We start from the raw sequence: 24,476 nt of genomic DNA, 5'->3' as shown, positions 1-24,476 counted from the left end.
ACGATTCCCCACTCTCCTCTCTGACCCTCCACTCACCCCCCTGCCCCTGCGGGGCCCCCTCGCGCGCGGGGTCCCGGGGCCAGTTCAGGCCCTTGCTGCCCCTTTAAGGGTTCCCGAAACTTTCCCCCTGGTATCAGATGAGCCTCGTCACATCCGTTGGCCGTAGCAGCGGGGCGCGTTCCGAGGAAATTCGGGACTCGAGTTTCCCGGGGAAGAGGCGCGGCCCGAGACGAGCGAGGGCGGGTGGGGTGCGCCCGGGGCGCTCCGGCGGACCCCGCGCTCCGCCGTGACCTTGGCCGCGGGGGAGGGGCCCGGCCCCTGCGGGGCAGCCGCCGCCCGCCAGAGGGGGCAGCGGCGACCAACTTGCTCAAGTTGGCGGCGCGGGCTGGGGCGGCTCCGGCTCCGGCGCCTCCTCCCGCTCCTGCAGTCCTCCTCCCGCGGTGCTCCTCCCAGCCGCCGCCGCCGCCGCCGCCGCCGCCGCCCGCCCGCCCCGTGCGCGCCCGGCCCTGCCCGCAGCCCCGCGCCGAACCTCCGAGCCGCCGCCGCCGCCGCCACCGCCGGACGGGACGGGCCGGGCCGCGCGCGCCCCCCGGGCCCCGCCGCGGGCATGGGCGCGCAGGCCCGGGCGCTGCTGCTGCCGCTGCTGGCCCACTGGCTCCTGCGCGCAGCCCCGGCGCCGGCCCCCGCACCCCTCACGCTGCCCCTCCGCGTGGCCGCGCCCACCCCCGGGCCCGGGACCCCCGCCGCGCCCCGCGCCGCGCCCCGAGCCGACGGCCTGGCGCTCGCCCTGGAGCCCGCCGGCGGCGCGGCCAACTTCTTGGCCATGGTGGACAACCTGCAGGGGGACTCCGGCCGCGGCTACTACCTGGAGATGCTGATCGGGACCCCCCCGCAGAAGGTAGGTTGGTGGGCGCTCGCCCGCTCCCCACCGCCCCTGCGGTCCCCCAGGCTGCAGCCGCGGGTTTCCCGGGGGGCCCGTGGGGGAGGTGGGGCGGGGGGCGCCCGGCGGTGCCCGCGCGCGGTTTAGCGTCGCCCCCGACCGCACGCCGGCAGAGCAGAGCTGGGGGGCGGGGCGGGACGCCGAGGGGCCCCCGCCGGGCCGGGAGCGGGGCGCGCGCCCTGGGGACGCGGGGCGGCCGGGCGTCCTGCCCCGGGGCGCTGCCGAGGGCGTGCGCGAGTGTTTCAGAACTTGTGCGTCCTCCGCTCCGAGCCGCCGGGCGGCGAGCGCCTCTAAGGGGCAGCCCTCCTGGCGAGCGGGGAGCCGGCGCCGTGGGCCTCGGGCGCGATGCCGAGGCCGCCAAGGGGCTCACTTCGGGTTCCTCTTCTGCTCCCCACGATCCCCCCACCCCCATGCTGTCTCATGGCCACGGGAGCCCGTGGCCGGCCCCGGCGGCGCAGCGCCCGGGGAGAAGGATGTGTGCGTGCGCCCGGCGGAGGGGGCCGCGTGGCCGCGTCCCTCTCCCGGAGTTGGCTCGTCGGCGTGCTCTCGCCGGTCCGGCCGCCCAGCCTCTCTGCACCGAGCCCGGCGTCCGCACACGTGGCTGCCGAATGTCTGAAAACGCAGTCGGGCGCCTGCGGAGCAAACAGGGGCTGAGCCAGGCTGCCGGGGACCGAGTGGCCTCCCGAGGACAAAATAAAAATAAAACCAAGCGGCATTCTTTTTCTCTTAATCTGATTTTCATTTATTAGCACTTTTTTTTTTTTTTTTGTAACGAGAACCCAGTGGCCCCAGGCTCGGTAATCTGAAGAACAGGAAAATTTCAGAGGAGTCGAGTTGGCTCTCCTCCTCCTAACACATTACCTAATCCAAGTGTGATGTGAAGTCAGGTTTTTCTTATCAATTGAGTACAGTCTCAAGATACTTTATTTTTATTTTTAACGTTGTCATTTGGGTTTTAATTCAGCTATGATTCCTCCATAAATAGAACATACTCATGACTTGGGTGTAATTCTAATTAAATTATTCAAGACTTTTCTGAAGAGGAAAGATGCGCCATGCTAATTCTTTTAAAAAAAGAAACTCTGCAGAATAACTTCTATACTTGCTTAATTAGTTTAAAAAAAAAAAAAACAAAACCCTTCAGAAATGTGTTCAGCTCAAAACTTTGACTCTGCTTTTTGCCTTTCATCTAAGTGGTGCCTCCCGGGGTGGATGGTGGGGAGGGAGGAGGGGGAAGGAGTCAGCTGAGGAAGCTTAACTTGACCGCGGAGGCTGGTGCTGGTTCAAAGCCACCACGTGAATACTCCAGCTGGTAGTGGGAACTTTGTACTTTTCTGCCTTCCCAAGATTTCACAAGATATTGACGATCAACCTCTTTTGTGGCCTAAGGATGATGTTTTGGGACCGGAAATGACTCTCCTCTTGGGAATGTGTGCCTTGAGGGCAAGAGCTCCTGTTAATTTTTTGAGTGGAAAGGAATTCTTTGTACTGAAGTAAAGAGGAGGGCCGTTTGGGTGCTGTGATAAAAGGGGGTGTGAAGTCTGCCTCCGGCCAGCGAGAAGGGGGGATGGGGGGAAAAAAAAAGTCTCAAGAAAAGCTTAAAAAAAAAAAAAAAAAGCTTCCTCTGGGGCTCTCACAACAAAAACTTTCATAAATGATAGCTTTTCTTTATTAATTAATGCAGTGACCTTTCCTGTATTTTATTACTTTTTTAAGTAAGCTCTGGGTCCAACGTGACCCTTGCACTCACGACCCCGAGATCAAGAGTCGCGTGCTCTACAGGCTGAGCCAGCCAGGCGCCCCGGTGACCTTTACTTTAAAATGATGAAGTTTAAATAACAGGAATGTATTGAATGCCTCGTGTTTGTATCCTTACCTTGGCCAAGGGAGTAGTTCATTCAAGGTTATGTCTCAGTTAAAGATTAGCATGTTTCCAGGGAAGGCTGTTTTTAACAATCCAGATTTTAATTTTTACATTTGACGGGGAATGAAATATTCTGTTCCTCCTTCTTGGCCTGATTTAGTAATAAGCTGTTTTATAGCAACATCCGTGTGTACGATCTTTCCAAATGCCTACTATAGGTGTTAGTGACAAGTGCACTGGGATTCATTTCTTCCCTGTCTCCTCCCGAAATGTCTCTGGCCACCAGCAGGGTGTTTGCAGCAGGCCCTGGGGTGACTTCTGAACTTGGAGTGAGGTTTCCTGCTCTATTAATGGCCAAGAGTTATGCATTTATTCTCTGCTGATTCTCCTAAGCCTAAAATAAAACTTGCTTAGGTGGAGAGAAAAATGAAATTGTAAATTCAAGCATTAAATAACCAAGAATTTTTGGAGAAGTAACAGTCGCAAATCGTTCGGAGGGCTCCCCTTGTGGCAAGCAGCCTGCTGCGTGTCTCACGGGTGCTCTCCTTGGGGGTTCTCACAACCACCTCCCAGTTCCGATACCCATTTAGGGGATGGGACAACAAACCTGAGGAGGTTGAATGGCTGGCCCAGGGGATGGGACAAGAAAGAGAGCCAGAAATCGGGCCCAGGTAGCTGGAGTCCAGAAGCCGAGTTCCGGACCACTGGGCCCCTGCCTACCTGCTCCCTTTCCTTCCCGCCTCCTTTATTTTACTTTTCCCTTTTTCAAGTTTGTTTATTTTTGAGAGAGAGCAGGGGAGGGGCAAAGAGGGAGGGAGAGAGAGAGAGAGAGAGAGAGAGAATCTGGGCTGACAGCACAGAGCCCAACTCGGGGCTCAAACTCACAAACTGTGAGATCCTGACCTGAGCCAAAAAAGCAAGAGCCAGACGCGCAACAGACAGAGGCACCCAGGCACCCCTCCGTTTCCCTTTAAAAAGAAAAATTTGGCCTCCAAGTACCCTCCCTGTCCAGCCAGAGGTCCCTGGACCTTAAACCCCAAGGTGTCAGGGACTTAATAACGTGACCAAAGAGGGACTCCAACCCCCGCAGCCCCTTCGTCCTTTCCCTTCCTTCAGGGCGACATGATGAAGAGTTGGACCCAGGTGTGCCTGGGGGAGAGCCACAGGTCAACAGGAACCAGAGCCACGCAGCTCCCTGCTCTCCCAAGGGAGAGCCAACTGTTGGACACGCGCACACGTGCTCGGTCCCCGCATGCCTTAATCAAGAACTGGGGGGGGGGGGGGGGGGGTCTGTCGTTCTGCCTGATACTCTTCAAGACATCACGGGCATCTTCCCAGAAGCCCGTGGGAGAGCAGGACCACGTGGGCATGGGGATGCGGGCCAGGTGTTGGATACCATCATGTGACCTCGTTCGAACAGTAGAGAACCTGCCTCTGCTTGAACCATACGGTTTGGTCGTATTAATAATAATAATGGCGTGCTAAAATGATGATAATTATAGCAATTTCCATTATTTAAACAAACCAAAAAAAGGCTTCCATGCTGACACGATAAACCCACTGGAAATGCTAGGGGGTCTGCAGCTCTGTACCTGGTAATGGCCTCAAGAGGCCTCGGGGTTTCTGTTGAAGGATTGTTCTGTCCTCTCTCCACCAATAGGGATGAAACAGACAGAAATACGATCTTCATACTTAACCATTCGAATGTAAAGAGCTACAAAATTATTTTGGGGACTCCCATTTTAATCACGGCATGTTGGCTTATCACTTCTTAGTACACAATTGTTTGGAAGACTTTGGATTGAAAATATGTGCCAAGGATATGCAATTTAGGAGTTTGTCTTTTTTAGAACAAGCAATCCAGTGTCCCTGAATTACATTAAGCCTCACTGCAGGCAAGGCTGGAAAAAGGGATGGGCACCGAGAATAAGTGTTGTTGTTTTTTTTTAATGTTTATCTATTTTTTAGAGAGACAGAGAGAGAGCACGTGTTCGTGTGTGCAGAGAATAGGGCAAAGAGAGAGAGAGAGACAGAAATCCAAGCAGGCTCTGAGCTCAGGCTCTGGGCTGTCAGCGTAGAGCCTGACGCGGGGCTCAAACCCACAAACCAGGAGATCATGACCTGAGCCGAAATGAAGAGTCGGACGCTTAACCCACTGAGCCGCCCCGGCGTCCCCCGAGAATACATTTGCTGGAACACAGTGAGATGGTAAATATTATGGACAATGACGTGTCTGGGGTTAAAAGAACAAGAAAGTCAAGGCTAGGTTCCTACCAGCTTCTGTGAGTGGAAGGTGCCAGCTCCTGAGCTCTAGAGAAAGAATTAAGATCCAAGTCCTCCTGCAGAAGATGGAAAGGCCAGGCCGAGACATCTGCGCAAAGCACCTTAGAGGGACCGTCTGAGAAGTCGCTAGCAACCGTTAATATTAATAGCTAACCTTTATTTCAGGCTCACTGGATGTTGGGCCCCACGCTAAGCATTTTGCACAGGTCACCTCCTCTAATCCTGCAAACAGCCCTGCAAAGGGCGGGTAGGTTACTTGACTTAGTAGTTTTCAGTTAGAGAGAGCGAGATCCCGAGAGGCCCAGCAAATCTGTCCGTGGTCCCACTGGTGAGAGGCCCAGCTGGGGTATCGATCCGTGGGGTCTGCCCAGCTCCCCGGGCCACTACCCCTCTTTTGCATCTGGACTTTCAAAAAAATACCCGTTTTAATTTACCCATGGATGACCTAGGTTTTGCAGGGAGCCTCCAGGACGCTGTGGCATCACACACTCGTGACCGAGGACAGGCGATCGGCCGCCCTGTGCTGCCCTGCTCTTATCGGTTGGCGATCTTTTGAGTTCTTAGTTTTCTGCAGCTGCTGTGACAAATGGCCGCAAACTAGGTGACTTTAAACAGCAGAAATACATTCGCTCACTGCTCTGGAGGGCGGCCATCCGGAATCAAGGTGTCGCCAGGATCCCGTTCCCTCTCCTGCCTCCCCCAGCAGCCAGCCTCTGCCTCCGTCTTCACAGGAAATCCCCCGCCGTGTATGTCTCTGTGTCCAAATTTGCTGCTTCTTAGAATGACACCAGTCATTGCATTAGGGTTCACCCTGATCCGGTCTGACCTCATCTTAGTTTCTTCACATCTGTAAAGACAGGCGCCAGGGGTTAGGATTTCTACGTAATTTTTGTGGGGGAAACCGACTGAGCCACCCAGGCACCCCAGTGGGACACGAGTTTTAATCCAGAAGTTCATTCTGAGTTTGTCATTCTGTGTATTTTCTTTCATTCTATCCCATGTTTCAGTTGCCAATAATTCTTTTTTTATGTATTTATTTATTTTTAAGTGTTCATTTATTTTTGAGAGAGAGACAGAGTGTAAGCGGGGCAGGGGCAGAGAGAGAGGGAGACACAGAATCCGAAGCACGCTCCGGGCTCTGAGCTGCCAGCACAGAGCCCGACGCGGGGCTCGAACTCTGGAATTATGAGATCATGACCTGAGCCGAAGTCTGAGGCCCAACTGACTGAGCCACCCAGGTGCCCCAGGACTCAACATATTTTTTAAACATTTCTTGTCACGTTGCACAAATTCTCGAGTTGCCAGAATCATTGCCTAACTTGAGCAAAGTCCATTTGTGTAAGCTCGGATCACTGGTATTTTAAATACCTATGACTAAGAAATACTCATGTTGGGAACAACAAAGATGTAAAAGGCTTGAAAGCTTGTATTTCATGTTTTAAAGACTATAAGGCATCTGTCACCCGTCTTTATTGAACATATTTGATACAGAATACACACCTTTCACTTGTAGTACTCCTCCCTGTCATATCTAGCCCTGTCTCAACTTCTGACTTCCTTTGTTGCAGATAGGTGGGCTTAACCTCCTTTGGGCTTCCTGCTTCCTCCTGGAATGATTGGTGGCGTCTCCTAACTAAAACTTGAAAAGGGGAGGTTTAAGGTTAGCTCGCGAGATGAGTGATTTCTCCACGGTGGTAGTCCATGCTGTGTTGAACCCGAGGACAGGAGTTTCAAGGCGGTGGCTTTTTCCCTTCCCTGTGGCGCCTGGCAGCCCTTGGGTTTATTTTATATCACAGACACGGTATGAGCAGGTCAAGCCTTTGGCCCTGGGTTTCGGGCCCACCTAGGCTGAGGGTGGGGGTTGGTGGGCGCTGACTTTTGCTCCAGCCCCAGGCAGAGTGCAGCAGGAGTAGCTGGTGCTTCCATTGCGATGATGTTAGAAATAAGCCCACTGACCCAATCAAAGGAGGGATGCGGAGACTCAAGCACAGTGAAGCGAGGCTTTAATCAACATTCTTGCAAGAGCAGGTGTCTGACGGACAGGCACACTCAGGGCAGTTACAGCAGACAATTTATCTCCTCGCGTGCAAGTCCCTCCCCTGGTTCCTCATTGGCTGAGCACTACAGAAGTGAGTCCCTCCCCTGGTTCCCCATTGGCTGAGCACTACGGGGGTTACAGCCTTACCGGGAAGTCGCCTATGCCCACGGAAAGCCAAAAGTGGTCTGGTTGGAACAAACGTACATTCCCTGAGGTGACACAGAGACTTTCAGTCCCTCCTCCCTTTGTTCTTTGGTGCATGCTCATTGCAAAGCCCCTGAAAATAAGCCCGTGAGACAGAGAAGGGAAGAAGAACCAGGAAGTGAAATGTCTAAGGGTTTGGAACACCATTGTGGGGAGGGGGGGTTGTACATATTTCCGATAGGTTATAAACCTACTATTTAACTAGACAGCATGGCATTTATTTGGTATTTCTTTAAAAATTTTTTTTAAGTTTATTTATTTAGAGAGAGAGATAAGAGAGAGACTGGGCAAGGGGCAGAGAGTGAGAGAGAGAATCCCAAGCAGGTTCTACACTGTCAGTGCTGAACCCAATGCAGGGCTTCAACTCACAAACCGTGAGATCATGACCCGAGCAGAAATCAAGAGTCAGAAGATGCTTAGCCGACTGAGCCACCCAGGTGTCCCTTGGTATTTCTAACAGTGAATCCTCTCCCTTCTCACAACGATGGGCACTTCTGTCTCCAACCCAAGAGCCTCCTTGTATGACCATCAGTGAGGCCTCTACTCACACTTGGCTCCATTGCCATATGCCGTGGATTCCTCCGCTCACTCTGTTCTGCCTGCCCAGCCTGGGTTCGATGTTGACAGCGGGGCTCACCGTATGCTAGTGACCGTGGATACTACCTGGAAGCAGAATGGCTGTGAGGCAGGTGGATGGCCCCGCTTAGCTTCTGTGACGTCGTGTGTGCGTATTTACGGGTAGAGTGTAAGGGTGTGTGCCCATATTCTGAGCTCCTTTCCTGAGCCGTGGAGAACTGGTGTGTGATGCGTGGCTGGATTGGCCACCCCTTGGGGGCCCTTTGTCTTCTGGCCCAAACGGACGATTTGATTATTTATTTATTTATTTATTTATTTATTGCCCATTGCTATTCGGTAGCTTTTTTCGCCCCTGGGATCCCCAAAGAGGACAAAATGCTCCTGGCTTGCTGGTGTAACCGCATTCAAGACACTCAACTAGAAGGTTTGTTTATGAGTTCGTGCACACCAGCCAGCACCGGTCACAGGTTGGACGTTTTGGGATCTTTATTATATGGCACGTCATATACCTGTACCTGGTAATACACAATCTCAGCACTGCCGTTTTAGGAAGATAGAGAGCACTGTCTGAAGAGTAAAGCGGTGCTGCCCTGGGCCAGCTTCATCATTCCAGGGAGCCGTAAAGGGCGGTGGGAAACTTCTCTCCTTCCAGCACCACGATTTATACCTGGCTTCGCTAAGGCCAGGCTCGCGCTCCCCAGTGCCAGGAGCGCCTCCAAAGCGCACCCGCACTGAATAAGTGGCCTTATTGGCGGTATGTGGGGGGACTGTTTCAGTTTGCCAGCCCTGCAACCCACCCCAGAAACAAACAAAAAGTCAGCCCACAAGCCAGGCCCTCAGAAAGTGGTGCCGTGGGGGAAAACGGGGGAAGGTACCGAATCAGAAAGTTTTCCCGGGAGCAGAGAGGTTAGGACAGCCAGGACCCTGGTGAGAAGACAAGCTCCTCGGGGAAGGTAGGTGTGGATTCCAGAAGCCTCCGTGGGCATCCAGGGCCCTTTCCGCTACATCAGGCCGCGCCCGGAAACCATAAGCTTTTTCCAGCCAGACAGGCCCCTGGGGAGCCGGCAGAGCTGTGCAGTCATTTGGGAAGCAGGTGTTTGGGTGCTGACCGTAGAGGTGCTGCTTGCCAAGTGCTGGTGTGGGAGAACCTCTCAGAGCCTCAGTTTCTTCATCTGTAAATTCTACCTGGTGACTTGAGATCCCTTCAGAGGCTCTAACACGCAGCGTTTACAATCTGTTTTAGTTCTGAGTGCTCTCGAAAGCTCTAATATTCAGCTGTGTGCAGTCACCCAGGCATCTGTTAAAATGCAGAATCTGGCTCCGCACCCTGGGGGGAGGGGAGGGCATGGGTCACAGGTCACAGCTCACAGCTGGCCGGGAGGGACTAAGAGTGCCTGGTAGGGCTGGGTCGAAGTAGTTTCCCAGGACCCAGCCCCCGTGTACTGGGTGAGTCCTCTGCATTTTGCCCTGGTCCCCCTTAAGCAGGCACTCGGCCCCAGCCCGGGGACGCTGTTTGCGAGCAGGACAGAGGCCAGATTCTCCTCTGCGTGGTGGTTGGCTGCGTGGAACCTGGCATGAGTAGCTTTTTTCATCTTCCTAAATGTTATTTGGTCAGTGTCTCCTCTGCGGGTTCAGCAACCTCAAGCAGACGGCCTTCCAGAAGCTTCTTTGTGTTTGGCAGGTTGGAAACGAGGAGAGCGTTTTCTCCAGGGACTGTGCTCTCACGGCACGTGTGCTGACGGTGTCCTTTTTAACTTTTCAGTCTGTCACGGGGCGATAATTTGTAAAGCGATAAAAATGAGTTAGTAGAAAAACAAAATGGAAATTAAAAAGTGCGTAAATACAAGTGCTCCTTCTTCAGGTCCTGGGTGCAGCAGACATCCGGTTTCCTGGTCGGGCTGATGTCTGTTTCAAGCCTTCCTCTCCCATCCTGTGGCTACCTCGTTGCCGATCAGCCCTAACTGTTGCGCTTGTGGATCGGGCAGTCTGGGGAGGCCAGACTTCTCACTGATACACGTGCTCTGGAAAGCTTGCTCTGTAAGACGCGGGGCAAGTCAGGAGTTATTAGAAATGGTTCCAGCCACTGATTTTGTTTTGCTGTCCCTCCCTTTAGTGGGACGGTGGTTATTTTTGCTAAAGTGAAAAGGGAATATGGTGGTGCTGGTTTCTGTGCTTCCCAGCCCCTCTCCAGCGGGGGTGGGAAGAGAGCTTTTACACCCGGCAGCAAATAGGTCTAACCCAGAGGTTTTTTTTCCCAGGATGTTGTGCCTTCTCGGGGACATTGGGCACTGTCTTGCGATGTTTTTTGGTTGTTACAACTTGGGTGGTGCCACCGGCATCCGGTGGAAGCCAGGGATGCTGTTGAACATCCTGCAAGGAAGGCACGGGACGGCTCCCCATGGCAGATGACGGTCTGGTCTGAACTGTCACCGATGCCAAGGGTGAGAAATCCTGGTAACTCGGCCTGCCACCCGCGCCGGCCTGGGAGCAGTGAGGGGAGAATGCCCGCGAGAAGCATCTGCCGTGGGCACGAGCCAGCGGTGGCTGCTCGTGACGCCCGTGGACCTCCCGTGATCTTCAAAGCCCTGTCTTGTTCCAGCACTGCGGGTCTCCTCCTTGGGCACATTTATTGAGTGACTACTGTGTGCCAGGCCCTGTTCTTCGGGCGGGGCGGGGGGGGGGGTGAGTGCAGTTTGGCTGCGGCCAGCAGCGTGGGAAGACGTGGAGGGAACCAGGTGAGGCCAGGCAGGCGAAGGCAAGGGCTGTGCACTGGGCAGTGTCCCTCACCGCGAATGCACGTGGGCCCTGGGTGCTGCCGACGGATGCATCGGCCTTGGGAGTAGCTCATCTTTCCTCTGTTTTCTTTTTTTAATTTTTTTAATGTTGGTTTATTTTTGAGAGAGAGACCGACAGAGCATGAGTGGGGGTGGGGCAGAGAGAGAGGGAGACACAGAATCCGAAGCAGACCTCAGGCTCCGAGCTGTCAGAGCCTGACACGGGGCTCGAACCCACGAACTGTGAGATCATGACCTGAGCCGAAGCCCGGCACTTAATCGACTGAGCCACCCAGGCACCCCCGTCTTTCCTCTATTTTAAAATTGTGCTTTGGGGTTAGATTTTATTAGAACAGAGTCCTTAGAGAGGCAGTGTGTGTGTGTGTATGCGTGCGTGTGCGTGTGTGCGCGCGCGTAGGGAGTGAAGAGTGGGTGGGGCGAGCTAACCATGGTTAGCCAGGAATTTCTGAATTAAAAAAGAAAATTACGGGGGCGCCTCGGTGGCTTGGTCAGTTACGCGTCCGACTCTTTTTTTTTTTTTTTTTTCAACGCGCGTCCGACTCTTGATTTCAGCGCAGGTCATGATCTCACGGTTCGCGGGGAGTCCCGCGTCCGGCTCTGCGCTGACAGCACGGAGCCTGCTTGGGATCCCCCCCTCTCCTCCCTCTCTCTCTCTCCCTCTGCCCCTCCCCTGCTTGTATGCTCTCCCTCAAAATAAATAAATAAAACTTAGAAACAAAATTAAAAAAAGAAAGGAAAATGACGCTCAGTGTGCCCAAGGGAGGTGGGGCGCCAGACGACCGATGCTTGTCTAGCAGTGCCTTCGGTCAGGTTCCCCAGGGACAGAAGCGTGTGGATGGGTGCTGTATTTGGCAGGTGATCCCGGGATTCATGTGTAGAGGGTGGGGGAGGGGAGAAGGGAAGGGGAGCGTGCGGGGAGAGGTTGCAGGTGTGGGCAGCGGTACACGAGCCCCCTGAGGGTCTCTGAGAGGATGCCCAACGGACTAGGGGTCCCAGGTGAAGGGCAAGGACGCTGGGGTCCCCCTCCCCCCACCCCCACCCCTGCTTCTGCAGGTGTGTGCCCGAGGCTGCTCCAGAGTGGGCAAACCAATGGCTAACCTTTGGCATTTGTGGTCCTACAGCTGGTTAGAGCAGGCCACCAGGCGGTCACAGGGGCCGCGCACTTGGGGCTTTGAGGGTCAGATACACGGAACGGTTGGCTCAGCATGGGGTTTGCTGCGGCCGCTGCAGCCCTCCCGCTGGAGCTGTGGCTGGCACCGGTTAGGCTAATATCTGGGCAAGGAAAGAAGGAATACGTTCTGTCACTGAACGTACTTGAGGGCATCATTTCGGCCTTTCACAAAGCAGTTTGGAAACGCTGCTTTAAAATCCTAACTTCCTAAAGCGCTCTAGAATCTAACTCACGGAAGCCTCTGTGAGTCAGTCCAGAGTGTGCTTCTCATTGAGACGCGTACTTTGAACTTTTTTCCAGAAGAGGAGGATGTGATGTGTGGGCACTGAGCAAGGGAGAATGCTTGGTGGGGGGGGGGGGGGGGAGGGCAAAGGGAGATGATGTTTTGAGGTTAAAAACAACCACAAAACCTCCTTTGAAGGTTGAGTGCTCTGAACCCGAGACTTCCAGCACTTTTGCGTGCCAGGTGCCTTGCGATGTCTGAAGGCAGTGAAGCAAGGGGTACAGGACAGGGTCAGGTCCCAGACACCCTGACACTCTCGTGAAATCCACAAGCTTACGGAAGCCTAAGGATTTATCATCCCAGCTGTGCGCTTATAGTGTATATAACACCAATTAAAAAAATTTTTTTAACATTTATTCATTTTTGAAAGACAGAGACAGAGCTCGAGCAGAGAAGGGGCAGAGAGAGAGGGAGACACAGATTCCAAAGCAGGTTCCAGGCTCTGAGCTTTTCAGTACAGGGCCTGACGCGGGGCTTGAACTCATGAACGGTGAGATCATGACCTGAGCTGAAGTCAGACTCTTAACCAACTGAGCCACCCACCCAGGTGCCCCACCACCGATTCTTTTCTCCTTTTTTTTTTTTAAGTTCATTTATTTATTTTGCGGGGTGGGGGAGGTGGGCAAGCAGGGGAGGGGCAGAGAGAGAATCCCAAGCAGGCTCCAGGCTGCCAGTGCAGAGCCCGACGTGGGGCTTGAACCCACAAACTGTGAGCTCATGACCCGAGCTGAAATCAAGAGTCGGGCTCCACTGAGCCACCCAGGCACCCTGTCTGACACCAGTCCTCGAATGTACACTCATTTCAGAAATACCTAAGATATGTTCTGTCGCCCTAAAGTCTGTAGACATATGTGCATTTTGGCTCCTTACCCCTGCGCAGGACCTGGTAGTTTCTGTGACCCCATCTGCCCCACCCAGATGGGAGAGACTGGTGGTCTTTGGGTGGGTGGGGTTGCAGGCCTCCTGCTGGGCTCTTTATAGAGGGTGGAGACCATCCCCACCTTCCCCTCCACCTCTGAGCTGGTGCCTCGCTGGCTCACTCACTAGGGGACCTGTTCATCCCAGTCCTGGGTTTTCTGTGAACACCAGCCTCGCTGTCCTGGGTTTGTGAGCCATGCCGCTGGCCGGACAAGTGAAACATCCTAGTGTTCGTGTTCAGGCCTCCAGGGAGGCGGGGGCCTGCCCAGCCTCAAATCTCAGCCTCATGCTCCAGCCCAGCTCTGCCAGTGCTGTGCGTGGGGCTCCCAGTCAGCGGCAAACATTTCCTGTGGCTGCTTGGGGGCCGGCCCCGCCCCAGGTCCCCTCTGCCCCCCGCCCCAGGAGTGAATACAGACCCAGCAGTTCTGGCCCCTCCAGCCGGACAGACAGCATCCCTCCGCAACATGCAGTGTCACCTTGCCTTCCACACGGATGCTGTTGCAGCTGTGGTTTGTGATTCTTTGTTTTTCTTTCTTTGAATGTTTGTTTATTTTTGACAGAGAGAGAGAGAGGGACAGAGCACGAGCAGGGGAGGGGCAGAGAGAGAGGGAGACACAGACTCGGAGGCAAGGCTCCAAGCTCTGAGCTGTCAGCACAGAGCCCGACGCGGAGCTCGAACCCACGAACCGTGAGATCATGACCTGAGCCGAAGTTGGACCCTCAACCGACTGAGCCCCCCAGGCACTCTGGTCTCTGATTCGTTGTAAGCGAACCACGTGTGAGATAGTGAGCTAAGGGAGATACCGGAAAAGCGCGTTCTGAGGTCTGGTGGTCTGAAATTTCATGGCAGTGTGCCTTCGAATGGCTGTTTTTGTTGGTTGGTTGGTTCTTTAATGTTGGGCACGCGGTCTTTTCGGTCTAGAAGCTCAGGATGTGCAGTTCTGAGGGATTTTCTAGTAAAACGTCCGCTCTCTTTTTGGGGGGACCAAGAAGAGTTACCCAGATGTTGAACTTCTGGTTCCGTCTCCTGTCCCCATCCCTTGGTCTTTGCTTCTATGGCAGATTCACGGCTGCCACCTTCACTTTCACTTTCGAGAGCGCTTTCTTGTTCCTCTGAATGTTCCATTTCCTGCTTGTACTTTATTCCTGTTCCAAAACTGCATATCTGCTATTTCTCTGAGGAAATTACTGCGATTTTTTTTTTTTTTTTTTTTTTTTTGAATTTTCTTCCCGCTTCCTGCCCTTTCTCTGCTGCCCCTGAATCCTGCCCTTAGGGGCCTGGTCTGGTCTGTGTTACAGGCCACAGACTTTCTTTCCTCAGATGTCTGGGGATGAGTGGCTGACTGTTCATATTTAAAAGGCAAGTGTTACGAGTGCCTGGCTCAGTCGGTAGAGCGTGTGACTCACGGTCTCAGGGTTGGGAGTTCAAGCCCCACGCTGGGCGTGGAGCCTACTTTAAAAAAGTAAATCATGTAGGGGCGCCTGGGGGGCTCAGTCGGTTGAGCGTCCGAATCGGGCTCAGGTCATGATCTCCTGGTTCGTGGGTTTGAGCCCCGTGTCAGGCTCTGTGCCGACAGCTCAGGGCCTGGAGCCTGCTTCGGATTCTGTGTCTCCCTGTCTCTCTCTGCCCCTCCCCTGCTCACACTCTGTTTCTCTCTCTCTCAAAAATAAATAAAGATTAAAAAAATTTTTTTTTAAGTAAATCAATTAAAGGGAAGCATTAAAAGACCAAAAGGAAGGCTGTGTGTGTGGACCGCGTATAGAGTGAGTTTTTGTCATTTACGTGCGTGCCTAGGTTTTGAAACATGGCGGTGACAGTGACCCTGTTACCTGACCAGTGAGCGATACTTTCACTTGGGTGGTCAGATCAGAACACCTTCCCAATCCTCTCCTCTCTGGCCTGCGGTGGACAGTGGGACGTAAATTGGGGTCTCCTGGAGGATTTCTGGGAAGCTTCTCCTGATTAGAACAATGGATGTGGCTGGGATTATAGTTCCTGCTCCTTCCTGCCATTGATGAAGGTGAAAGCCTGTCAACAGGTAGCCAGCATCTGACCTTGAGAGACGGGTTTGGGGGGAGCGGCAGAGATTTGGCGCTGGTTTTCTGTGAGGTGTTGATCTAATACCAGTTCTCTCTAGACACTTCTGGACGTGGAGAATAATCCCCACTTGTTTGAGCCTCTTGAAATCTAGCTTTTACTTGCAGCCAAAAATGTTCCAAATGATGTGCCATCAGAAGTTTTTGGGAAAAAAATAGCTTACTAATTAAAAAAAAAAAATACTTGATGGGCCCCCGGGTGGCTCAGCGGGTTGTGTCCCGACGCTTGATTTCAGCTCAGGTCATGATCCGAGGGTTGTGGGATCAAGCCGTGCTTTGGGCTCCACGCCAAGCATGGAGCCTGCTTAAGATATTCTCTCCCTCCCTCCCTCCCTCCCTCCCTCCCTCCCTCCCTCTGCCCCTCTCGCTTGCTTGTATGCTCTCTAAGATAAAAATTAAAAAGTTACTTAATGCAATTTGTCATTCTTCTTAACCTCTCCCGAGAAGAGGAGGACAAGTCTAAAAAAGTCTTCTCCTTAATGTCTTTATTGCTGTTATTGGCAAGACGCTTAGGACCACCAGGAGGAGTGAGAGGGCGAGCAGACTAAGGCCCATGGGCCAAATCCACCTGTTTCTGTAAAGTTTTATTGGAATGCGGCCATATGGATTGTGGATTATGTGTTGTAAGTCGTCTCACCCTACAGTGGCAGAGTTGAGATGAGGGGGCCTAGGTGGCCAGCTGGCTGGCGGTGGTTTTGCTCACACCGGCAGGTGGGAGCTCTCTGTGTGGGCATGGGGGCGGGGGAGCTCCCGGCTCTCTGAGGATCCCACTGAATACCCCGCAGGATGAGAGTTGAAGGTGTAGACATCGGCCACCTCCAGGATGTACCTACCAGTCGTGAAGTCGGATGAACACGTTCTTCCCTCAACCCCCCTTTCCTTTGGCTCCAGTCCTGGGGAAATCACAGGCATTATTGTGAACCAGGTAGGGAAACAGAAGTACATCCAGTCATGCCTCCCCTTCCCCAGGGTGGATTTCTGAGCCTAAGGCGGGTCTACCATACTGGACGAGCTTGAGTTTTGTCCTTAGACAGGGCTCGGCCCATCATGCCCGAAAATGAATGAATTCCCACAAAGCTTTTGGAAGAATGCAGCCTTTGCCCAAGACTTCATTCAAGGATGGGGAAGAACAAGTTTCAGAGCGTGTTTGAAGGCAGTCGTGTGACGACCACGTTCTACCAAAATATGACGCCATCATACAAAGGCTCTGGAGGGGGGTTGGGAAATGTCTCAGAATTATGTACGCATTTGCCCTTTGACTCACAAATTTGCTTCCGCGGGTTTACACAGGTTATGGGGGGAGGGCATGAAAAGCATCCCCCAAGGCTATGGTGATGTCACCTGCAGCCGCAAACCATTGGAGACAACCCGGATGTTTGTGGAAAGGGGACTCGCGGAGGGAAGTGTTGGTCTACACTGTGGGACGCGATGCAGCTGTGAGTGAGGACTGTCGTTCAGAACTTCAAGTGAGGAGGGGCTCCTGGGTGGCTCAGTCGTTAAGACCCTTGATTTCGGCCCAGGTCGTGATCTCCCCGGTTCGTGAGTTCGAGCCCCACATCAGGCTCCGTGCTGGCAGTGCAAGGCTGCTTGGGATTCTCCCTCTCCCTCTGTCTCTGCCTCTCCCCTGCTTGTGCTCACTCTCTCTCTCTCTCTCAACATCAATAAATAAGCTAAAAAACAACAACAACAACAAAACACCTTCAAGTCAGGAAAGCCAGATGGAGAAAAGAGGGTAGCATGCGTCTAGGAAAGCAGGTAGGCGTGTGTAGGCGCCTGTCTCCCCTCCCCCCACCCCCCCTCGATGGTGCGGGACAGAGGCCCCCAGAGCTGGGTGACTGTGCGGCTCCGTGAGCACTGCCTTTGTTCCGTCACCTGTTCTCTGCTGACAGCCCGCAGAACATTCTCCAGGCTCCAGCACATTATCCGTCTGGTAAGTTGGAAAGATCAAGACCTCTAAAGATAAGTTACGTGCTTTCACTTCCCAGAAAGCCACCGTTGCAGACTGGCTGGCTTTTATTGTGATTACAGGGTGACTGGCAGTGGTTTGCTACTTAGCAGATACTGAAAAAAAATAATAAGCAATTAAAACAGGTCCCTTTAAGGTGGTATTTTCACACCGCATTAGAAACGGCTTTTTCGTAAGAAACTCCTAAGGAGAGATTGAATTTACTTGTTTAGAGAGAGTGGGAACATGAACGGGGGAGAAGGGGAGAGAAAGAGAGAAACCCAAGCAGACTCCGTGCTGTGTGTGGAGCCCGATGTGGGGCTCAGTCCCACGACCCTGGGATCATGACCTGAGCCACAATCAAGAGTCAGACGCTTCACTGACTGAGCCACTCAGGCACACCCCCAAAGATGATATCTTTAAATGTTTCCATCATTATTTAACTTCTGCCACCAGAAAGGTATGTTTGCTATGTACATAAACACTTTTGAACCCTTGGAGACCATTTATTACCTATGTAGAAACCTTCCAAAGAATTTTAATTACTTAAGAAAAAAAAAAAACCCAACCACCTAGAGAAAAGTAGCACCTTCTGGTTCGTTTGCTAGAACTACTGATTGACATTAGGGAAGGTGAAAGTTTAGGATTCATCATCCCCATTTCACAGATGAGGAACCTGAGGCATAGCTGGTGGGCGAGCAGAGCCAGGATTTGAAAACAGCTGGTCTGGGCCCCTATCTTGTGCCCTGAACCACCGCTAAACTCGCTCTTAGCATGCAAGTCCTAGATATATACATGCATGGGGCTGAGTACTCAAAACTTTTTCTTTTTTAAAAAACTGTTTTTAATGTTTATTTTTGAGAGAGACAGAGAGGGACCGAGTGCAAGCGGGGGAGGGGCAGAGAGAGAAGGAGACACAATCCGAAGCAGGCGCCGGGCTCCGAGCTGTCAGCACAGGGCCTGACGCAGGGCTCGAACTCACGAGCTGTGAGATCATGAGCTGAGCTGAAGTCGGAGGCTCAACCCACTGAGCCACCCAGGCGCCCCAAGAATATTTTTCTTGGCGGACTTGTTTCTCCACCAATTTTCAGAGTCACTAGTCCGTGAGAATTCGGGTGCCCTGTAAGGGGGGGTGGGGCTGGTTCGATTCAAGAGAAACTGCTCATCGATGAGCTGAGTTCGTGGGTGTCTTAGAATAGCATAGATATACGCCTAGGAAAGAGGCATTCGTTGGTTCATCCGCCAGCCTGTTCGGATGCCTGGCCTTCTGGAAGATGTGCGGGCTGCCTTGTTTAATAAGCGCTTCTCCCGGAGAGCAGCCCCAGGATCGCACCGGGCGGTCGGAAGCTTTATCTAAACCATAAATATCAACTCCCAGCAGCGATGGCCGGACAGAGCCTGCGTGTGGTGTCTCCCCTTTCCCATCGGCGGGTGTCACTTACGCCCGCCTGAGTTGTGGCGCTGTCCGCTTTTTTACGGGCAACCGCAGAAGTCAGGGTGCGGCTTGGATTTGCTTGGCTTTTCCCACCTGCGTAGGTGGGGAGGCGTGTGGGCATCCCCCCCCCCCAGCCTGCTGGCTCCCCTCCGTCCTCCCTCTGGTTCTCACTCCTGCCCGCCTCCCTGCCTCCTTCTGGTGGATGCTGCTGGAAAGGGGAGGAGGGGGAGGAGGCCGGCTAGGAGCAAGGTGCTAGGGATGCCTGTGCGGGTGGCATCTGATCTGGGTGACCGAGTGCACATGGCACCACACGGGGGGCCCCAAGGAGGAGCTGGTTTTCCTGGGACACGGTCTGGGGGCCAGCTTCTATGAACTGCACTGCTCAGGCTCCCTTTTCCCTTGGCTTGGGGTGAGGGGTGAGAGAAGCTGGTGTGGAAATCCCACCCCCTCTCCCCTCCGGGTTCAGGGTGGCTGGACTGCCCTCCAGCACGGCAGCTGCCGAGCCCTGACTTCTTCCAGGACCCGGCCCACCCTGCCCCTCCTCCCTGGGCCGCAGGCCGCTGGACACCTGGCTCTGTGATCCTACCCCTTCCCACACCCCTGCCGACAGCCCCTCCTCCCCGTCCACACCCCAGCAGACAGCCTCTCCCCACCACCCCTGCAGACAGCCCCCCTCCCCCCCTGCGGACACCCCCCCACATCCCTGCAGACAGCCCTTCCCACCTCCACCTGTGGACAGCCCCTCCCCCCTCCATACCCCTGCAGACAGCCCCTCCCTACCCCCCCACACCCCAGCAGACAGCCCCTCCCCCCCACTCCTGCAGACAGCCCCCACCCCCTGCGCACACCCCCCCCACATCCCTGCAGACAGCCCCTCCCACCTCCCCACTCCTGTGGACAGCCCCTCCCTACCCCCTACACCCCAGCAGATTGCCCTCCCCCGTCACCTCTGCTGACAGCCTCCCCTCCCCCCTGTGGACAACCCCCCACATCCCTGCAGACAGCCCCTCCCATCTCCATACCCTGTGGACGGCCCCTCCCCTCTCCACACCCCTGTGGACAGTCTCTCCCTACCCCCCACACCCCTGCAGACAGCCTCCTCTTGTGAACCCTGAGTAGAATCCCCTCTCCTGTTATGTGTGCTCAGCTTCCTGCAGCTGGTGAGGGGGACACGGGAAGCACTTTGCTTACTGCATGAGTCTGTCCAAATCTTTGGAACTCGAGGGGCGCCTGGCTGGCTCAGTCGGTAGAGTGTGCAACCCTCGATCTCAGGGTTGTGAGTTCAAACCCCGCTTTGGTCGTGGAGCCTACTTAAAAAAAAAAGGGAAAAACAAAAGGCAAATCTTTGGAACTTTAAATTCAGGCACCGCGTGCCTCAGTTGGTCTCTGGCAAGTGTCCTGAGCTGCAGAAGCTCCGGGAAGCAGAGAAGACAAGGGTCATCCCATCTGTCCTTCCCGTCTTACTCTGGGTTTGGATATCTGTGCATGCTTGCGCATGGGGACTTGGACTGAAACCGTGTGCTCTTCGGGCCGTGTCCCAGCGCTGTGTGGGCCCGGCCTCTGTTAGGGCTGCATTGTGTGTCTCCCCTGCATGCCCCCCTTAAACCCAGTACCTCCGAATGTGACTGTATTTGGAGGTGGGGCCTTTGAAAGGTGCCTCCGTAAAAGAGGCTGTCAGGCCCTAGTTCTCTTTGCCCCGTGACCTTCTGAGAGGTGAGGGCGCCGGTGGCAGGGTGCACGGGCACAGAGGACCAGCCACCTGGAGAGGCAGCAGGAAGGTGGCCATCCACGCACCCAGGAGAGAGGCCGCAGCGGAAACCGGCTCTGCTGACTCCTTGACCTTGGACTTCCAGCCTCCAGAGCTATGAGGAGATGAATTTCTGTTAAGACACTAGACTGAGCCAACTGACGCGCCCTGCCTCCGTCCCAGCGCAGGATGGGGTCCCAGTGCACGATGGGGTCCTAGCGCACGTGGCCGTCTGGAGGTCTCCCCGCTTTCCCACGCTGCCCTTGGTCACCGGGCAAGGAAGGAGGACGGGGGGCGGGCCTTCCCTGATAGAAATGTTCTTTTGCTGTGATATCCCATCAGGCTTTATTTTCTGGACCATAAAAAACAGGTCTGGGGCACCTGGGTGGCTCCATCGGTTAAACATCGACTCTCATTCTGGGCTCAGGTCATGATCGTGTGGTTCGAGAGTTCGAGCCCCGCATGGGGCTCTGTGCTGATGGTGCGGAGCCAGCTTGGGGTTCTTTCTCTCCTTTTCTCTGCTCCTCCCCTGCTGGTGTTCTCTCTTTCTCCCTCAAAATAACAAATAAAAAACCCCAGCTCCTATTAAGTCTTTTATTCTTCAATCAGCGAATGCTAAGATAGCACGCTGCAGGTCATACGACTGTTCTTACCGCACTAATGGCAGATTTGAGAGAAACATGTTTTTTGAGAGAGAGGGTCAGAGAGAGAGAGAGAGAGAGAGAGAGGAAGAATCCACCGATGGGCAGAGAGAGAGGGAAGGAGAGATTTGGTCTCACCCAGGGCACGAGCTCACCGCTCGTGGGGCAAGGGCTCACCCATGCGGGCTCGAACTCACAAACTGTGAGATTACGACGCGAGCCAAAGTCAGATGCTAATGCCTGAGCCGCCCCTGGCGCCCAGGAGAAGCACATTTAATAGAGTTAAGCTTATTTATTTTTCGCAAATCAAGACACATCCACTTGGGAGAAATTGTGACATTCAGGTGCATCAGAAAATTACGGCTTCTTTTATGGCCAGCGATCCGGGGGCCGGGGCCAGCCAGCCACCTGCCTTTCTGAGCAGTTGAAACCAGAGGACTGGAATGTTTTGTACGAGGCCTGGCACTTAAGCGTATGAGGCTTTCAGCTTGGACTCTTAACCGTCTCGCCTGTCTCGCAGTTCATTGATCTCAAACCTGGCGGAGGCAGCCTCCGGGGAGAGGAGATTTAAGACAGAACGGCCGGTGCGGACGTCCGCTTTGTGCGGGAGCTGCGAGGTGTGCCTGGGCGCCGGGTGGGAGCTGTGGGCCACGGCCGCGGGCTCTCGTGTAAGTCAGAGCAGGAGATCGGGAGGTGGAATGCTTTTCCCAAGTGTGTGTTCACACTCCTCTCTGAGGCCTAGCTCTTCTGACAGCGGAGGAGAAAAAGTGTGTCAGTTTCTGCAATCACAAGCACTCATCCGTATTCTCACGGCATCCTTTAGGCCTGCTGTTAGTGACTAACACCAAAAGTTGATCGTTTTTCTTTTTTTAAGTTTGTTTCTTCATTTTTGAGAGAGAGAGCGTGAGCAGGGACAAAGGGCAGAGAGAGAGGGAGAGAGTCCCAAGCAGGCCCCACACTGTCAGCCCGGAGCCCGACGCGGGACTCGAACCCACAAAACAGTGACCTCACGCCCTGAGCTGAAACCAAGAGTCCGACACTTAACCGGCTGAGCCACCCAGGCGCCCCTAAAAGGTGATTGTTTTAAAAGTTGTGGTGGACGCTAACAGTTCCACGCTCCGGACAGGACAGCGTGCTTGGGAGTGTGCGGGCCTTTCTCAGGCACAAATCCGGTCTTGGGCTGATGTTGGCTTTCATGCAGTTTTTAATGTCGTAAGGAATAGTGAAATCACGTAAGACGGCTTTGCCTGTGAATTGTTTGCACAGGCGTTTGTGGTAAGTGGGCGGGGGGACTGTCATCCAGTGTTGTGTGTATTGTGGCACGGATGTGCGGTGGACGCGTATCGTAGTCGAGAGTCAGGTGTTCTTACTGAAGTTTAGTTAACACAGTGTTATATTAGTTTCCGGTGTGCTGTAGAGCAATGCAGCCATTCGGTACGTCACTCAGGGCCCATGATGATGAGTGTCCTCTGCATCCTTCCTGTATTAAAGAGAAGGAACACTTTAGGGGCGCCTGGGGGGGGGCCCAGTTGGTTAAGCATCCGACTTCGGCTCAGGTCGTGATCTCGCGGTCCGTGAGTTCGAGCCCCGCGTCAGGCTCTGTGCTGACAGCTCCGAGCCTGGAGCCCGCTTCAGATCCTGTGTCTCCCTCTCTCTCTGCCCCCCACCCCACTCATGCGCTGTCTCCTACAAATAAATAAACATTCAAAGAATGGTATGGATTCCAGGTTCTGTTCTCTGGGTTGGAGATTATATCTAGTGGTTCCTGGGGTGATTCCAGTGGACAAAACAATGACCCCTTAGATTTAGTTCTTCTGTTTTTATGTTTCTCAATAAAATGCAGCCTGGTGTCCGAGTCTGGTTAACTGGTAAGGCAGTTACTCTAACTCACTTGTGACAAAACACACTCAGCAGATGTTTGATGCGCATTGACACATGTCAATGGTCATGTGACCCCCCCCACCCAGGCACGGAGGGTACAGCAGTGAGCCACAGCCACAGTACATCTGGTGTCACATTTAGGGAGAAGAGACCGATCCAGTAAATACACTACTACTTGGAAGGTGGATTGAAACGCAGACAAAGGCATGCTGGGCATGGGGGGCTGTTCTTGGGTGCTGCGGGGTGGTCAGGGGAGGGGTCTTCAATGAGGCAGCCCTGGAGCAGAGGCCTGAAGACAGAGGGAGTGAGGTATGTGGGGAAGGGTGTTCCAGGCGGAGGGAACAGCCAGGGCAAAGGCCCTGAGGAGGATGTGTGCTTGCGTGTTGGAGGTGCCCCCAGGAGGCCCCATGTGGAGCACGCTGGTGTCAGCTGAATATGCACGTGGGGTTCCACAAGGGGTCCCAGGCAGAGCGTCACCGTGAGAGCAGCCTTGTGAAGCCAGGAGATTAGACGTGGTCTCCCGCAGCGTGAGCCTGGACGCAGAGGTGAGGTCCGAGGACGGGCCCTGAGACACCCCAGAACTTGGAGGCTGGGGAAGTGAGGAGGAATGGGCTGGGGGCCCGAGGAGGAGCAGTAGGGGGATGGGAGGGGAACAGGAAAGTGGTCGTGTCCGGGGGGGGGGGGGGAGGTGGGGACTCAGGAAAGGTCCAAATGCCCTGATGGCCAAGGGGCGGGAGGTCTAGCGGTTGGTCTTGGCGTGTGATGTGGGTAAGAGCTGTCCCCGGCGGTTCAAGAGAGAAGGAAGCAGAGGACTTTGAAGCCGTGAATAAGTACAGTCACCTCATTCTTTGAGATGTTTTAAGTTTATTTATTTATTTTTGAGAGAGACAGGAGGGGAGGGGCAGAGAGAGAGAATCCCAAGCAGGCTCCGCGCCGTCAGCACAGAGCCCCACGTGGGGCTTGAACCCACGAACCCTGAGATCGTGACCTGAGCCAAAACCAAGAGTCCTACGCTTACCCCACCGAGCCCCCCAGGCGCCCCAAGCACAGTCACCTCTTGCAAGGGGTTTACCTACAGGTGCGCAGGGGCCGCGGTTGTAGGAAGCTCTCAGGCGAAGACAGTTGTGGGTTGTTGTGTTTGTCCAGATGGGAAATGGAACAGCCTGTTTGTAAGCAGGTGGGAGCGATCCTGGGGGGATGTGCTGACGATGCGGAAGAGAGTCGGGGGCATCGGTGGTGTGCCATCCTGAGTGGGTGGTGGTGGGAGTTGGGAGGGGTGGGTGGGATCTGTCTCTACCTTTGCTGCATCAAGGGCATTTAGATGTCATACAGAAGGGTTCTCTCACACGTATGTCGGAGATCTTGCCAAGGTTAGTATGTTGCATTCTTTTTTAGCCAAGTCTTAGTTTTTCCTGCCTCTAGAATATTCTGGAAGATTTGTGTGCGGCTGTTCTGTACCCTAATTAGGGAAATATCTGTATTTCTCTGGCGTGGAGACAAAAGAGGGAGGCATCTGTCACTTCTCTTTTGGGTTAGCATTCTTTCAAAATATCTGGACACCGTAAAAATGTGGAGATCAATGGAGATTTAATGTCTTTCCTGAGAGGAATTTACTTGGAAGGGCTTTAAAAAATCTTTTTAGCGGAGAATGATCTCTT

The 24,476-nt window shown here is 54.1% G+C and overlaps 1 protein-coding gene across 2 annotated transcripts in view; it reads left to right on the top strand.

Moving 5' to 3' along the window:
• Positions 1 to 585: 585 nt before the first annotated feature.
• BACE2 (beta-secretase 2) overlaps positions 586 to 24,476 on the top strand; it is a 91,172-nt gene continuing 67,281 nt past the window's right edge. Inside the window, exon 1 of one of the 2 annotated variants that reach the window (XM_043593563.1) lies at positions 586 to 898. In XM_043593563.1, the coding sequence (XP_043449498.1) occupies positions 608 to 898 (291 nt within the window). In that variant the 5' untranslated portion in view covers positions 586 to 607. The remainder of the gene's footprint in view (positions 899 to 24,476) is intronic. The other variant, XM_043593562.1, reaches the window with a different exon arrangement.

The sequence above is a fragment of the Prionailurus bengalensis genome, chromosome C2 (assembly GCF_016509475.1).
Source record: "Prionailurus bengalensis isolate Pbe53 chromosome C2, Fcat_Pben_1.1_paternal_pri, whole genome shotgun sequence".
NCBI classification, from domain to species: Eukaryota; Metazoa; Chordata; class Mammalia; order Carnivora; family Felidae; genus Prionailurus; species Prionailurus bengalensis.
The sequence above is the reverse complement of the archived record's forward strand: the minus strand, read 5'-3'. Positions and strand labels throughout refer to the sequence as shown.